The sequence below is a fragment of the Opisthorchis viverrini genome (genome assembly GCF_000715545.1).
Source record: "Opisthorchis viverrini unplaced genomic scaffold opera_v5_130, whole genome shotgun sequence".
Taxonomy (NCBI): Eukaryota; Metazoa; Platyhelminthes; class Trematoda; order Opisthorchiida; family Opisthorchiidae; genus Opisthorchis; species Opisthorchis viverrini.
This window is the reverse complement of record NW_008751788.1, coordinates 749,527-765,439: the sequence shown is the minus strand read 5'-3', so window position 1 is coordinate 765,439 and position 15,913 is coordinate 749,527. Positions and strand designations below refer to the sequence as shown.

The 15,913-nt window shown below is 45.1% G+C and overlaps 1 protein-coding gene across 1 annotated transcript in view; it reads right to left on the bottom strand.

Annotated features, from left to right (window-relative positions):
* Positions 1-15,913, bottom strand: part of T265_06391 (hypothetical protein) — a gene marked incomplete at both ends in the record, with an annotated part of 30,946 nt that overhangs the window by 858 nt on the left and 14,175 nt on the right. Inside the window, 4 exons of the mRNA XM_009171639.1 lie at positions 1,086-1,311; positions 4,142-4,359; positions 9,776-10,218; positions 12,880-13,249. Coding sequence (XP_009169903.1) covers positions 1,086-1,311; positions 4,142-4,359; positions 9,776-10,218; positions 12,880-13,249 — 1,257 coding nt within the window. The remainder of the gene's footprint in view (positions 1-1,085; positions 1,312-4,141; positions 4,360-9,775; positions 10,219-12,879; positions 13,250-15,913) is intronic.

The window sequence follows — 15,913 nt, the reverse complement described above, 5'->3', positions numbered from 1 at the left end:
TTCGAGAATCTCTTCATAATGCCTTGTTCATCAACGCTGGATAATGACTACATTTCTTGCAAACTCACGTCGATTAGCAAAAGCGCTTGGTCTGCATGTCACCTTCTTTCGGCTAACTTGTGTGATGCGAGCTACCTTAGTTAGAAATCTACTTATGGATAGTATGGGCAGACATCGTCATGCAAGCCATACCCTCGGTGCCTCCTTACAATGCTCTCAATCCAATCACCGAGTTACCTCACTCAGACCTTAGATTTGAGCCAGATACTTGTCTTTCAGTGCGTGTCTAAACTCTCCCGTAACCCAGTCATCATCAGTATCGAGCTTAAGAAGCGGCACTTGTCATTCAGTGTTTGTAGCTACCAGTTTCATTCACTGATGATCTGGGTAGGTCGGATCGGAAATACAGCACTGTCAGTGGACTGACAAGGAGCTATGCATTGAAGGCAATAGCTTGGATGCACGAGCGCCATTGACGGGTGGCTGTCTGACAATGTCTCCAAACATTGATGTGGCCCGTCTCGGGGTCCCCATCCGGGAAGACGCCAGTAACCAACGTAGCTGAGTTTGCTAGTACTGGCTTTTATACTTCGCTGCCAAGTCATTGCTCGTTTCCAACCTTCGTGTGGTTGTGCGAAAAGAACTCTGAAATCCCCATCCACCGCTTTAGCCCCTGTAACGATGTTTTCACGTGTTACTCAACAGCGCCAATCACGAAATGATTGACTAGTACATCCGGAAAGTAAATGAAGACTGTATGGTGCTTGAGCACGACGCAGCAAGCTCATTGCAAATCTGATCATGTGCAGACAACAAAGAAGTTCCTTCCGCTTTCCTGACTTCGACGGCTTATTCCAAGAGAACTATCGTGACCTAAAAAGTGGCGTTGAGTACGGTTCGTTACCAACTTGTTTGTAGTCAGTTTATTGATGCTGCAATCGATTATTATTTTTCGCTACAAACAGCGATTCAGCTGGAATACCACGCTAAACACTAAGGTCCACTTTTCCCATAAACTAACACTAAAATCCCCTAGTTACTCATCAGTGATGCAGTGAACTTTGGGAAGCCTAATTTCAACTTACCATTAAGCTTTCCGAGTGAGTCACTCCGATGAAACTCCGCAAAATGTGAACTATATGATAACACTTCGGATTCTGGAAGGTAGCAGGATGAAGACAGGTCATGACTGCTAGCTTGATTTGTCTCTGAGTGTTGTAGGCCAAAGTTGGAGTGAGAGAAAAGTCCGGTTGGGAGTAGTGTGTTTGAGTCCGACCGTATCAGGTGGGGCCTTGAAGATGCGGTGATCACCTGTTAAAAAATAAACTCTAAGATGAATCACTTCTTGGAAAAGGTTTGGAAGAACATTATCCCTTCTATAAAATGTACCCCAGGAGTTGTGTGCCCAGTAGATTCCTCCCAGTGGTGCTATATACAATCGTTTGAAATTAATAAAGGCGAAGAGTAATATTCCAGACGATGGAATTTGTGTCTATCTGGGGCTTTTTGCTATTGGCGACGGCAGTGCGGTTTTGTGTTTATCAACGCGAACATCGGTTGAATTATTCAGCCCAAAGTAAAATGCATTTCGTGAAAAGAAAGCGCGATATCCGATAAATTGGTATACTTCAGTCATTGGAGGCTTATGTTCATCCTATGATCAACCCAACTAGAACTAGGCTTTTTATATTACGTAGAGGTGTGTGACATTATGGTATTTGGAACCAGGCCACAAAAGTGTGATTTTCGGTGAACGAACTCCAGATGCCACCATTCGTCTTGGCATAATGACAAGTTGTGGCTACTCATGAGTAGTTCAAAAACATCCCTCACTTCTCTAGTCGCTTGCGACCGATCCAAGCTTCCACCACAGGCAGACCTGTGTCGTGCCACAAGTGATGAGGTCGAGTTTGCCTATTGTGTACATTCACACACCCACACCTTCACAAACAGCCCACGTCTCGTCCGTCTCTCTACCCACTAATATTCCAAAATGCCTGCTAAAACGTTCCCCTAGTGGCGAGTCATTTCGCAGTCATATAGCGATACGCTAGGTTAGTCAGCATCAGGTAGATCTGGGACTCACTCCAATGAGCTAGAACACCTACAAAGGAGGATGAAATCAGCTTTGCGTCGCGATTGAATGTTACGTGGAAACTGCTGGAAAACGGCCAATAAACTCTTCAAATTTGCGTGTCCTATAACTGAACATTTCAACTGAACACAAATAGTGCAGTCTTGTGTACAGGAAAAACCTTCGACCCATAACTTGGGTGCATACACTTGCAATTGTGGATATTTTGTTAACACATCGCCAAGATGATTTGAGCCCACCCTTCCCTAATTGACACATCCTTCAAAACACACGTGTTCTCAAATTTTCTGAAGCCGTTGTAAGCAGTCGACCTATGCCTTCACTTCACTCCAAATAAACTCAATGTAACTTTGAATGTAACACACGTGTTGTTTAGGTCTATAACCACGTGACTAATTCCCCCTGTAGCGACTGAACGATTCGGCCCGGTGATTTGGCACTGATATCTTTTTCTCTTAAGTGCATTTTTTAACCTCGGGATCAATCATCAGATTGGGTTCTCAATGCAGACGGGACAAACATCACAATGAGGTGAATGCCATCGGTCATGACGACCATGCGTATCCACCTGGATGAACGTGGACTCATTCCCTGACGGTCGTCGCGCCAGAAAAAACTTTCAGTTCGGGTTAGGGTTCATTTGGTTGGTTCACTTCGTCTTACATCTCACAGCGAGCTATTACGCAGGTAAGCTACACAGTCGGTGCAGTTGCGGCGACCATAATTTCTCAGGTTGTCTGAGCTTGCGAATACAGGTGAGTAAACGTGACAAATGTGCATACATGACTAGCACGTTCCGGTTGTCTTGAGTCTTTCTCGATGGTCTTCGTGCTGACCACAACCGGGAGTGGACTGTCGAAGTAAGTAGTAAGTAGTCCGAAAAAGGCGATCTTTTGATTGACAGTTGCCAGTCTGGTGGTAGCTAAGCTCAAACTCGCGGAGAGTGGCGTAGACAGAGAGGTGGCCAACCCTTGACAGGCAGAGGAGTATGGAGATCATGAAAAGTTTGGGTGCTCTCGGTGATACTCGCCTTCCAGGATGGGGACCGCGTGATTCTCACTGTACTTGGTTGGCTGCCAACCGATGTCAGTGGCGTTCTTGTTGTCAGTTTCTATCCAGATTGCCTGAGTGAATGTCTGGAGGTGTAGGCACCTCGGAATGATTGTGGTAAGCCAGCACTAAGTCTCTCCCCCGTCCACTTTTACTTTTTTCTTTACAATAAGGCTTTCAAATAAATCATGGTTGTACGGCAGTGAAGTATTGGTGTTGAACACTGATGTCATGCTGTCGCTGATGATGACGATTATGACGATCGCGGAGAGAAAAGCGCTTTCCACTGTATTTTCTAAAGCTCACCGATTGGTTCGAGACTTTTTGAAGTGCGGGGCGGGGCGTGAAACTACACGCGCGCACTTGTATGAATACATAAGGTTTTTACCAGGGCTATAGTGCCAAAGTACTGTTTGTTCAATATAAGTTTTTGGGGCTGAAAATTTGAGAAATCTTGGCAGTGACTACGCAAACGGAATGGTCTCAGTAGGAGCAAAAATCGATTCGATTTACAGGCGGTCTAATCCTACCTAAGGGTGCCTGGACGCGTCCACTACAGTGCAGAGATCTCCACATCGCAAAGATCATCTTCGGGTACCACATGATCCTTGGGAGCATAACAAACACGCCTTAGCAACATGCAACCAGCAGAGCGGGTGTGAGAATGGTCAAAACAGGAACGTCGCTATTGGATGGACAGGAACGAAAAAGTGAGTGACCATATTTGGCCACTCAGCCAACCTATATACTTACAAACTATTGGACTGACAGCACGGTCGTGTTCCTGGCCTTCTGTCTTCTCGTTATCGTCCGACAGGCATAACCGATAGACGGTCTCAAGTTAAAACAAGGGGGTAGCAATGGATTGCTTAGCTGGACCGTAAAACGCCAACCAGTACCGTAGTAATATGCGTCCCTTCTCAATAACCACACCCAATGAGCACGAGGTTGTTTGCCCGTGGAAGGTATCGAGCTTTCAGAGATGTAACCACCTACCTGTGTGGTCGTATTCGTTTTAAACCGGTCCAAATGTATGTGGTCATCTGACATGGTGAACGATGCATCCGGATGAGGGTAGCCAGCGATACCTCCCTGGTTTATCCCACCTTGGCGGAATTGGACGAAGGTAGTCCCTGTGCTTTGTTCAACGCGGTCAGGCTTTTGTTCGGACTGACTTGCATGCAGCTGGTGAGCGTCGATGGATATGCGCTTTTCTGAAAATCGTGAGAATGACATATTACGATCCGCTGAGTTCACGGTATTGTAAAGGACAATGCACAATAGGGCATATCTGCTCAAGGTACATCTGAACTGAATACCATGCGGTTGGCACACTGTGGGTTAGATTCGTTCAACGTTCTCCGAATAGGATTGACCACTATCTGGAAAATCTATTTGCCACGATTCGATGTGCGACCTTACTGAACACTCAAAACTGTTCACCACCATGAGGACGAAGTACACACTTCTGTATGGTGATTTCTCTTGGCGCAACTTTTCTCGTTGGTTTGATTACTATGATCGTGAGCGCTTAGACATAGCATTGGTTGACAAAAACCATTCACTCTATGGGTCAAAACCAAGCACAGCGTTTATCGTTTGATCCCACATAAACGGTTCCCGCTGGTGGCTGTGAACCTCACAAACAAACGTATGTAGTGATACCAACGATCTTACGTTTAAGTGTCACCTTCCAAAGTCATGGATAAGAATGACAAGGTTCTGGTTCTCGCATCAAACCGCTGCATTCCCACATATCTACGTTGACAGAGATCTTTCAAGCATGTAAGCAAAATGCCTATCGGTGACGGACCGCCGCCGAGTGCATAGTTTGGATTCTGAACTCTCTCGACTTGAGCGCAGGAGTACATCGCGCCGACTGATAACGGCCCACATCGCCGATATGGAACACGTCACAACTGTTGGTTGAATCTTGTAGATAGATAAGATGCAACGCACTTTGTTCAAAGAAGATCAACTCTGTTAGACTTCACGACAGTACATGTCCAAGTAGGTTACGAGAGTTTGGATAGTTCCAGGACCAGGAGTGAGTTTCTACTGAAAGGCACGTCGCCCGCCTTTTACCAACTGTTCTGCGGTAGAGCAGCACACAACGGGTCGGTTGCAGACTGAAAGGCTGTCACTGAAATACACCCCTTTGCAAACTAATTTGGTTTTTCGAGAGACTCACCTGGAACCCAGCTGATTTAGTGCAATTTGGTTTCAAGTAGAACATAAGGTTGACGAAAACTCGTGGACTGCGCCTACCTGATGAGCTCCAAGAAGGGCGAAACCGGTCATGGGCTGTCGAGTTTTCAGTCACCTTATGAGTAGTGCATTACAAAAATGAAATATCACTGATTGCGGACATGGTGAAGACCCGTTACTGGGTCGGCTAGCGGTTCGCCAACACTGGCATCTCTCTTCAAGTAATTCAAAGTAATTCACTCTCCGTTGATGCGCAAATAGAGACTTCACGTTTTACATTCAATGTATCAACGGGGCCCTTTAAATATCGGAATGTCTTGGGAGTAATCTAATACGCAAAATTTTATGTGTAATGCTCACAAGTCTGTGATTCACTTCCGAACAGAACTGAGCATGAAACTGATTACTACATGCTCCTGTATTTCAACGACAGTAAAATGTCTTTAGCACAATGAGTTCCCCAATCAGGTGAATCCGTATGTCCGCCCATCGAATTCACGCACGATGTATCGGATAGACGTCAGGTTTGCAGAAACCCGTCGAAGCTATATCAGTCTCTATAGCCCGCATACAATTTTCGCACAGCTACTTCAATGCTGAGGACTAAGGTCGCCATGGCTGTCGAACGATGATACAACCATGTATACGTTTGTAATGTACTAATCATAAGGTTGCTGAAAATTCGTCGACAGCCCACGACCGGTTTCGCTCTTTTTGGGGCTCATCAGGTAGGCGCAGCACATTCAGTCAGGTGAGTCTCTCGAAAAACCAAGTTAATTTACGAATGAGTGTATATTCACTAATTTCGTGCAATTCGGTTTCAAGTAGAACATAAGGTTGATGAAAACCCGGGGACTGCGCCGATCTGATGAGCCACAAAAAGGGCGAAACACGTGAATGCCTAGGGTCAACTGTGCTCAGTCATACACAGCATGCAACTCGAAAACATAAATTCACCTTAGAGGTCGCGCAAACTATGGATTATACTTTTGAGGCAGTGTTTTCGTGAGATTTCCTTTCGCCATCGTTTGCCCTGGTGAGCTCGAATTCTCTAAGAGCATGTGAGCTGCCACCGAACAACATCCCTACGACCTTGTTTCAGCGCGCAGCAAACTATATATTTCGTTCAGATCGGTCCGATAATGGAGTTCGCTAGGGTCCGCTCCAGATGGAGCTCAGTATTCGCAAAATGGAATTGAATTTTCGAAAGCTATGACGTGTCCCTAATGAACTGATGCAATCGGACAATTGGGTTCAGAGTACCAGGCCAAACTTTTAAGCCCCATTAAGGCATCTCTGTGTCTCAACGGTGCTGGGAAATTATTCCACCAGACTTTTCCGCTAGAGGTATGATTGCTCCAGTGGACAATGAAATTTGATGAGCTGCAAAAGTATGAATGTATACTAGGATGGTTTTTTTGGTCTGAGCACATACGCAACAAAATGCTAAATTTTGCCGCCAAAAGTTTTACTCCACTCGTAAAGATTTTGCAGCTAAGAGCATTGTGCGGTTAATGGCCCCACTCCAGATCGCTAAAGCTATTACCTTTGAAGTGCGGTCGTCTTCCTGAAACTGGGCCACGCAAGCTGAGGCTTACTGTTATATCCGCTGATTCGCCGACCTGCGGTATCTGATGCTAACCCGCTCCAGCGCCTAGTGCCGGAGAAAAAAGACTCACAGAAGGGAACACAACCGCTATATTCCGAACAAGCGAGTGCGAGAGCAAAAGTTACGACGGCCCCACGCTATTTAAAGGGGACTTTCTGACATTGATCCAGGCTGTCTGATCCCCACCCATCAATACCCACCAACATCGATCGTGCCTCTATGAAATGCCTGAACGCTGATCATATTCGGTAAAGCTTCTGTGGCGTGCAAGAACACTAATCAGCTTTTGCTGAATTGATTGAATGATTGGCCTGGATGCTTGTCGTCTTTCCTGGTGGAGCAGTAGGTTCCGGGCGTTCTGAGTTTACTTTCAGGAATCTGACCTTCCTGATACCTACGTATGTCAGAGCGAAGACCGGCCCAAATAAATGACTCCGGCTGATCGATCGCGCTTTCACCCAGATTTTTTGGCCCACACTTTGCACCTGATGGTGTCATAAAGAGGTTCGCTTGGTTGTAGGCACCGACAAAATCTTGATTCCCCAGTCCCTACTCATTTCCGTTCATTTCATTGCAAGGATCGCCTCATAATTCCATGCAGAATGCACAATAGCCTCGCCAAATTTTGACCGTAACTTCCAGTCCTGCCTTACTGTTCTGATAGTTGGCCATCTGTGATTTCAAAATAACCTGAAATACTTTTATAAGGCGAAACACACTACTCATTAGGTTGCTGAAAATCCGTCGACAGTCCTCGACCGGTTTCGTCTTTCTTGGGGCTCATCAGGTAGGCGCAGCCCCCGGGTTTCCGTCAACCTTATGTTCTACCTGACCATAAATTGCCCGAAATTAGCGAAATACACTCATTTGCAAACAAATTTGGTTTCGCGAGAGACTCATCTGGAACCCAGCTGCATCCCCCTTTCATGATGTTTTTAAGTAACTGAATGTGCTAAGCCAAATCGCCTCATGTCTCAGTTGGTACGATATTCGAGATATCACATATATTAGTCATGATGTTGCTGAAAACCAAACCGGCATGCGAATGAGTTTATAAATCATAAGCTGAGATCGGCGATGGAATTTTCAACTTAGTCGCTAAACTGGTGTTCCCGTGTATCCTTGCGCTCACCGGTCAGAATGGACAAGAATGAAACTTCGCTGAAAGTACTCCCAATTATTCAGATTGAAATGTAACGATTTATTACTGACCCAATTGACATGGGTTTACAAAAGCGGAACTAAAGACTCCGGCACACATGTCCCGGTGGTAATGAATCGTGATTAGTGTTCTCTGCGAATAGTTAAACGTATGAAACTCGTTTCCACCCAACAAAACCCTTTACGGTAGTTCTCATAGATAGTATTTGGCCATTTTTTCCGAATAGATAAAATACCATGAATAGGAACTTCCTGTGGGAGTGAGAACGTTCTTTTTCAGGATACGTTCACAAAGAATGTCACAAAAGACGAGACAGTAAACGAACACAAGTGAGTACTACTCAGCCAAGCTTTCATATATACATGTATCGCGATATCTCGAATATCGTAGTGGCTCAAACATGAGTCGGCCTGGTGCAGCACATTCAGTTGCCTGGAAACATTACAAACGAGAGATTCAGCTGGGTTCTTGGTGAGCCTCTCGGAAAACCAAATTAATTTACAAATAAGTGCATATTCGTTAATTCCGTGCAATGTGGTTTCGACAGAAAAGTATCACAAACGGTGGAAATTCAGTTGAGCTTTTCGTTAGCACTAATATAAGTTACGAATGAGTGCATTCCACAAACTGTGTGGTCGTGGGCTGTCGAGGAATTTTCAGCGACCTTATGAGTAGCACATCACAAATATATACATGTATCGCGATATCTCGAATATCGTAGTGACTCAAACATGAGACGGCCTGGTGCAGCACATTCAGTTGCCTGGAAACATTACAAACGAGAGATTCAGCTGGGTTCTTGGTGAGCCTCTCGGAAAACCAAATTAATTTACAAATAAGTGCATATTCGTTAATTCCGTTCAATGTGGTTTCAAGTAGAACATAAGGTTGACGGAAACTCGTGGAGTGTGCCTAACTGATGAGCCCCAAAAAGGGCGAAACCGGTCGTGGGCTGTCGACGAGTTTTCAGCAACCTTATGAGTAGTACATCACAAATATATACATGTGTACAATATGGTTTTCAAGTAGAACATACGGTTGCTGGAAACTCCGTGTCCTCCTGTCCGATGAGTTCCAAGAAGGACGAAACCGATGGTGTACCGTCGAAAAGTTTACAGCAGCCTCATGAGTAGTATATTTAGTTCACATACCCTTCTTTCGTCCTTGTATGAACTCCTCATCTCACGTGCCCCTTGCGTTAACAGTTTCACGCTCTTACTCTCCGGAGCACGTATCCACCAATCACCTAGCGCGGTTTGTGGAAACTCGGTCTGACCAATCAGCTGATAAGTCAGTTTGAATCAGGGGAACAGTCATCGGCTTCCATAAAGCACCTGGCACGTACTAATCATAAGACATAAATTTCACTGAACAAACATGTGGTTGGACCCCGCAAAGCTCAGCGTGCTCATTGAAAATCGGCTTCATCAAGTGGGAGCGAAGGGGTTGTTACAACTGACAGTAATCTGTTTTAAAAAGTGAAGTTTACCCTGATCATTACAAATCTCATTCAAGCTGTGTTCAAGCGATAAGGATAAGACCTCGGTTACTCTCTACATCAAGTGTAACCAGCTACCACATCGAGTGATACCAAGGAAACAGAATTCGTTTTGAGTTGCCTCACCGTTCCGAAGTGGTAATAAGTACTTACCAGGTGTATTAGAGGGACGTTGTTTAGGCTGAATAGCTGAACTGGAAAAGGATGTCCATCCCACATCCGGGGCTGCATTAGCCTGCATATTCTGTTCGATAAACTGTTGGGAATTCGGACTGCCCACGACCAAACCGTGTTGATAACCGGATATCGAGCAGTGGGAAAAAGATCGCGTTCGTTGATTACAAAACTCTTCCGCTGGTGTCACGAATTCTCCACTGCATCTCAAAGACAATGATTCACTTGAGTGTACTTTTGAAAACTTGACGGAACTTTTGTTTGATGGTTTGCTATGACGTTTACGATCGGACCGATTTTTGATCAATGTAGTTGAGGTTTTATTCGACCGGAGACCAGCGGCTTGGTCAAATGCAGCTGCCTTCCGAGGCGTGCGTTGAGTAACATTTGTGGACCTGTTTTCAGACAATTTTGGCGTCGCCCTGAAAAGAGAGATTGAGACTGAATGAAACTAGAGAACCTTTATAGGCAACGGACAATCGGACCATATTACATACAATAAATATCCCAATATCAGTGATTTTTGTTGATATTGTAACTTTGGTTTCTCTCTGGAGTTGACAACACTTTCACAGGACCTAATTCTCTAGAGAAACGCCAAATGAAGCCCGTAAAATTTCGTATTCTTGAAAAACGATTGGTGGATGCGTGTTTAGTCGAGACCTCATACCCGTGACGTGAATTAGGTGAGCAGGCATGCGTGATGCAGTTTCCCGTTCGCGTACAGAGTATTCGAAGAGCTGATCAGCCACCCTTAGCTCAGCTTTAACCCCACCTGGAACGCATCGATGCTTAACGATGATGATTTCAAGGGAAGATGCAATATTCACAGGTGGAACTTCAAAATGTCCTCACAGTGTTCACGAGATTCCAGTTATTGGTTAATTTCATCATGTCTAGCTAACTTAACCAATACTTATCAGGAAGGTCAGATTCCTGAAAGCAACTTCAGAACGCCCGGAACCTACTGCTCCACCAAAAAGTCAACTGGAAAGCCGGCAAGCATCCAGGCCAGTCAATCATTCAATCGATTCAGCAAAACCTGATGAGTGTTCTTGCGGCCACAGAAGCACGACCGAATATGATCAGCGTTCAGGCTTTTCACAGAGGCACGATCGATGTTGATGGGTATTCACTAACGCCTATCAGACAGCCTGGATCAATGTCAGAAAGTCCCTTTAAATAGCGTGGGGCCGTTGTAACTTTTGCACTCTCACTCACTCGCTTGTTCGGAATACAGCTGTTGTGTTCCCTTCTGTGGGTCTTTTCTCTCCGACACTAGGCACTGGAGCGGGTCAGCAGCAGATACCACAGATTGACGACGAATCAGCAGATATAACAATCCTATACTACGGAGAAGCAACGGGCAGGTAACTGTGGATCAGTTGTCGTCGGCAGTGGAACACTTATCACGACTTCTGATGGAAATTCAAATAAACATTAAGCTATGAATGTCCACCTAGGTCTGTGAATGCTACGCGTCTCGCCTTTCAGTCAAGCATTGCACGTTATGTCATTTGGTGTTCGCTGACGCCTCGATCGACAGCTTATCGTAGGAAGGCCCATGTGACTGGTAAAGTAGTTTTTTTGTTCGCATAAATTATGCGTACTCGGTGTTCAAACTTTCGTCCTGAAGGGTACTAGTCAACCTGCTGGCTCGTGAGATGCACATCATGATGAAACGGATGTAGAATACTTTGAAGCTTCTCGATGTCGGCATGCTCTGAGTGAAATTTGGGGGGTTGATTTTTGGAAATTTCGCTGCTAGTAATGCAGAATTCGGACGTTTTAACGCAGGCGGTCATAAGCAGCCTCAAGAAGGAAAATGCTTGTCAGGGTCACGAGTCCTCGAGGTCGAACCCCATCTAGAAAAAGCCACCATCATAAAGGAAACTACTCACAAAGTCGCTGAAAACTCTTCGACAGCCCGCGACCGATTTCGCCCTTCCACTTCGGGCTCATCAGGTAGGCGCGGTCCCCGAGTTTCCGTCAACTGTATGTTCTATTTGAACCCAAATTGGACTGTTATCGAGAAATATACTCACTTGCAACTTAATTTGGTTTTCACGAGACTGAGATATCTCGAATATCGTACCAACTGAAACATGAGGTGGCCTGTGTGCAGCACATTCAGTCGTAGAATATCATAAACGCGAGATTCAGTTGAGTCTTTCGTGAAAACCAAATTGATTTGCAAATGAGTGTGTTTCTCGAAAAACACCATCAGTTCGAAACCGAACTTTGGAACCGTGAGAAATAGATCCTTCCAAACTTGTCTGTTACGTTATAGTCCCCGCTTGTTTGACTGATCTTCGCTCGTCGAGCGGGGATAACACGGCTCATGTGGTGAAGTCTGTTGTACAGTAGCAGTCCTCCTTTTGTTTTCCAAAAGAAATAAGTTAGGACAAGATATACGGAGGTAAATTCTCGCGTTTTTTACCTTAAATAGTAACTTATCACGCCCCGCACTGTTAAACCCCGTTGACGCCACTTCACCTAATCCTCGACTATATGACTGACACTCAGGCACCATCTCCGTACTTTTGGCTGACATTAACAAACACAAAATAATCGCTAGTTACGAACCACAACATGTCTGCACTTGAGACGTAATACAATACTCATAAGGTCGCTGACAACTCTTCAACAGCCCACGACCAAATTGGAATGCAAACGGGTGCATTTCGCTGATATCTGCACCTGAATCCCTCGGAAATGTGCTGAAGTATGAAAGTTCCTCTCTAGTAAGAAACCACTTAAACTCTTTGATGCCTCCTGAAAGAGGCTACCTAGCTGAAGTCACTCTCGCAAAGTGGTCTCTCTAAAGTAGGAAAATCCCACTAAATGAATATTTACTCTGTGGGCTGAGTTCGATAACCATCACAAGCTACTGATATAAGCCGCACACACTGTCTAGCATATGTGATAAACGGTGTCAGACTATCCCTATAAAGCGTCAAAGCTATTCCCGTGCACTCATAACAAACGCACGGAAGGCGATATGACCCACGAATCAGCCAACAATTGCAGCACGACACTTTTCCGAATAAATCTACACTACTCATGAGTAGAATCAAACTTACGTGTTGAGTGCAAAGTGCTGCGCAGTACTTGCCGCAGTTCTCACGCCCGTCCTGTCTTCCTCTGGACTTGAGCTTAAATCCGAGAGACCACCTCCTGAACTAGAATTTAATCCATTCGAATGACGAGCCAAAAAAGACAGGTAGCTCTGCACTCCCATCTCCCCACAAAACCAATGTGAGCTGTTGTCTGGACAAGCGAACTGGGGAAACTGTCCCCCAACGTGTTTAAGATCCACCCAAGAGGAGGCCCAGAAAGAGCAAGTTGAGGTAGCTGATTCTTGAACAGCTGCAGCTGGCCAGTGTGGTTCTGCTTTGATGTGATCAATGTGATCACAGTGCGATGCAACATCCTCTGTGTTCCGTTCGGTATCTTGAATGGAACGAATAATAGGAATGACGACCAACCAAAGCTGAAATTCTCCTGGTTTACAATCAACAAGTACAAAACGATGCTAATCTGCTAAGTACAACCGACAACTTGCCATCAACACACACTCGTTGAGGTCATGTGTTACATACCACTTGAACTTACACGTAAATCACGAAGAGTTACAATCAAAGACTTGATCATCGAATAATGAACTGTTTACAAATAGAACAAGATTCACAATGCTACGGAACGACATGAACCCCGTGACAAGATAGCTGGACGATGAAAACGACAAGCACGTGACACAGTCGTTTTCCAGTTTAGTGAAACTGCGTCTACATAGTGTTGTGCATGCTTGTATCTACACAACGTATGTGCATTGGCATGTGAGGAGGTTCCAAGTGAATTCGCACGCGCGGGGAACCCACGCTTCGGATATAAACAAGTCCACCGTGACTGCACTCGATCACCGTTATCCTGATACCTAGCAACACACCGGGAATGCCAAACGAAGAAATCAATAACAAATCAGCCGAACAGTAGATTGACTGCATGTGGTTAGTTGCACGGAAACATGCAATGTAGAATCCATCGGAGATTGTGTTACCCTTGGAGAATGAGTGTGCATCTGTTTGACTCTCCAGTTAGCGTACACATGAACCAACAGTTGTAACACTACGCAAATAAATCGCATTAAGCAGAGGGGTTTGGTAAACAATCGGTGAATTTATTGCTGGGAAACTAAGACGGGTATTGGTGCCAACACCAAGGCCCAACAAGGAGTGTATCGGAACAGCGGTCATTCCATACAAAACAGGGACATCTGAAGTCATTAGAATAATACTGAATGCGGCTAACATTGGAGTAGCTTTCCAGAAGGGGAAAACTTTACTCCAAGTAGAGTTAGATCCGATTAACCACCCCACCCCCATCCCCAAACCAATGGTCCCAGCCGCCTTGGACGAACACAGGTGAACGAAATCTGTGAACGACCCCAAGAGGAGTTTTCCATTAAGGTGTCCTAGACTGAAGAAGCAAAGACGGAAAAATCCGGGTTCATCATAAAAACGAATCCTCCCTAACTAATCTATCGTAAATCTTAGTCATCCCCACTAAGCAACAAACTGGAACATTGGACTGAACACCCAGCACTGATCACGTCACTAGTCATAAGGAATCTCACGGATTGGTTCCCTGACTGCCTTAAAACCCAATCAACCTATCTACTTACTCACTTGGCCTGACGAAGCTTTAGTGTCAAAAGCGAAACGTTGCCCAGCAATAAATTCACCGATTGTTTACCAAACACCTCTGAAACGCTGACTTCCCAATCGGTCCCAAACATTTACCAATTGACTGAAAACTTGCATAAACTGTGGACCTTGTTGCAGGAGCATCTAAGAATTTCAAGGATAACATCGACGCCAGGTGCATACTAGACGAACGAACGCTTTGCCTACGAATCATATGGTTTTTAATGCATTCGTGTGGCAAACTGACCGTGAGATCTACAAGGTTTTGTTAGTAATCTCGTATATGTCCTATCCTATTGCGCGACAGGATACGCTCCTCGGACAACTTGCCAGAACCGGTACATCATCCAGTCTGGTTATTGCGGATAACTTGGTGAGAATTCCGACTCATTCACAACGGTAACACTGACAATAGACTTCCAAAAACGGAAACCACTTTCCTGGGGATTTCGCTGCAGTACCGCTCAATGGGTCATACCACTCAAAAAGTCGATACACCCCTTTTGGTGAGAATTCCGACTCATTCACAACGGTAACACTGACAATAGACTTCCAAAAATAAACCACTCTCCTGGGGATTTCGCTGCAGTACCGCTCAATGGGTCATACCACTCAAAAAGAAGTCGAATACACCCCTTCCTTCTGATGAACTGCGTTCATATCATTCTGAAGTGATGGACACAGATGGATTGACAGTATATGCTCAACGTTCAGTATTGATGGATACTGACCACCATGGGATTCTGGGGTCAATAACTGCAGTTAACGACGGCAAGCATATTCCAAAGAACTTTAGCGTTTAGTATGTCTCAAGTGTCATTACATCATTCTACGACTTTGTTGCCTCGAAAACTTCCTACATGTTACAAAAAGTAAGACGAACCGAGGCGCTGTTGAGGCCCAACATCGTTCGGAGGAACACAGGGCAAAATGGATGACCATGCAGTTGATCTAGACTGCAAACGGATGCTTCACAGTCTGGCACTTCTGCATTGTGACTTGCGTGCCTCCTAAGCGTAAGCCGACTCGCAGAGCTGACAGTGTCCAAAAACACCATTCTCTCACTCCAGCGTGACTGATTTGCGCCTAATGTGGGCCTCTACCAACCGGTAATACTCACTTTCGTACGCACCTGTTGATTTTGGCAATGGTATGTGATTACAAGAAGACGGATACCAAAAAACCGGAATGTAGTGATAGTTCCACGGGGGTTTTGAAAGTCAACACGGAAGTACATCGAGCGCCAAATTACCCGTCACTATTGTCGAACGGTATAATCTCAGGGCCAACAAAACAGTATACCATCAATTCTGAACCTAAGTTTTCAGTTGACATATTATCGATTCATAATATGCTAGTGTAGTCCACATCGTCCTATCAAATTTTTGTAGGATCCGTATTCGCGACCAAC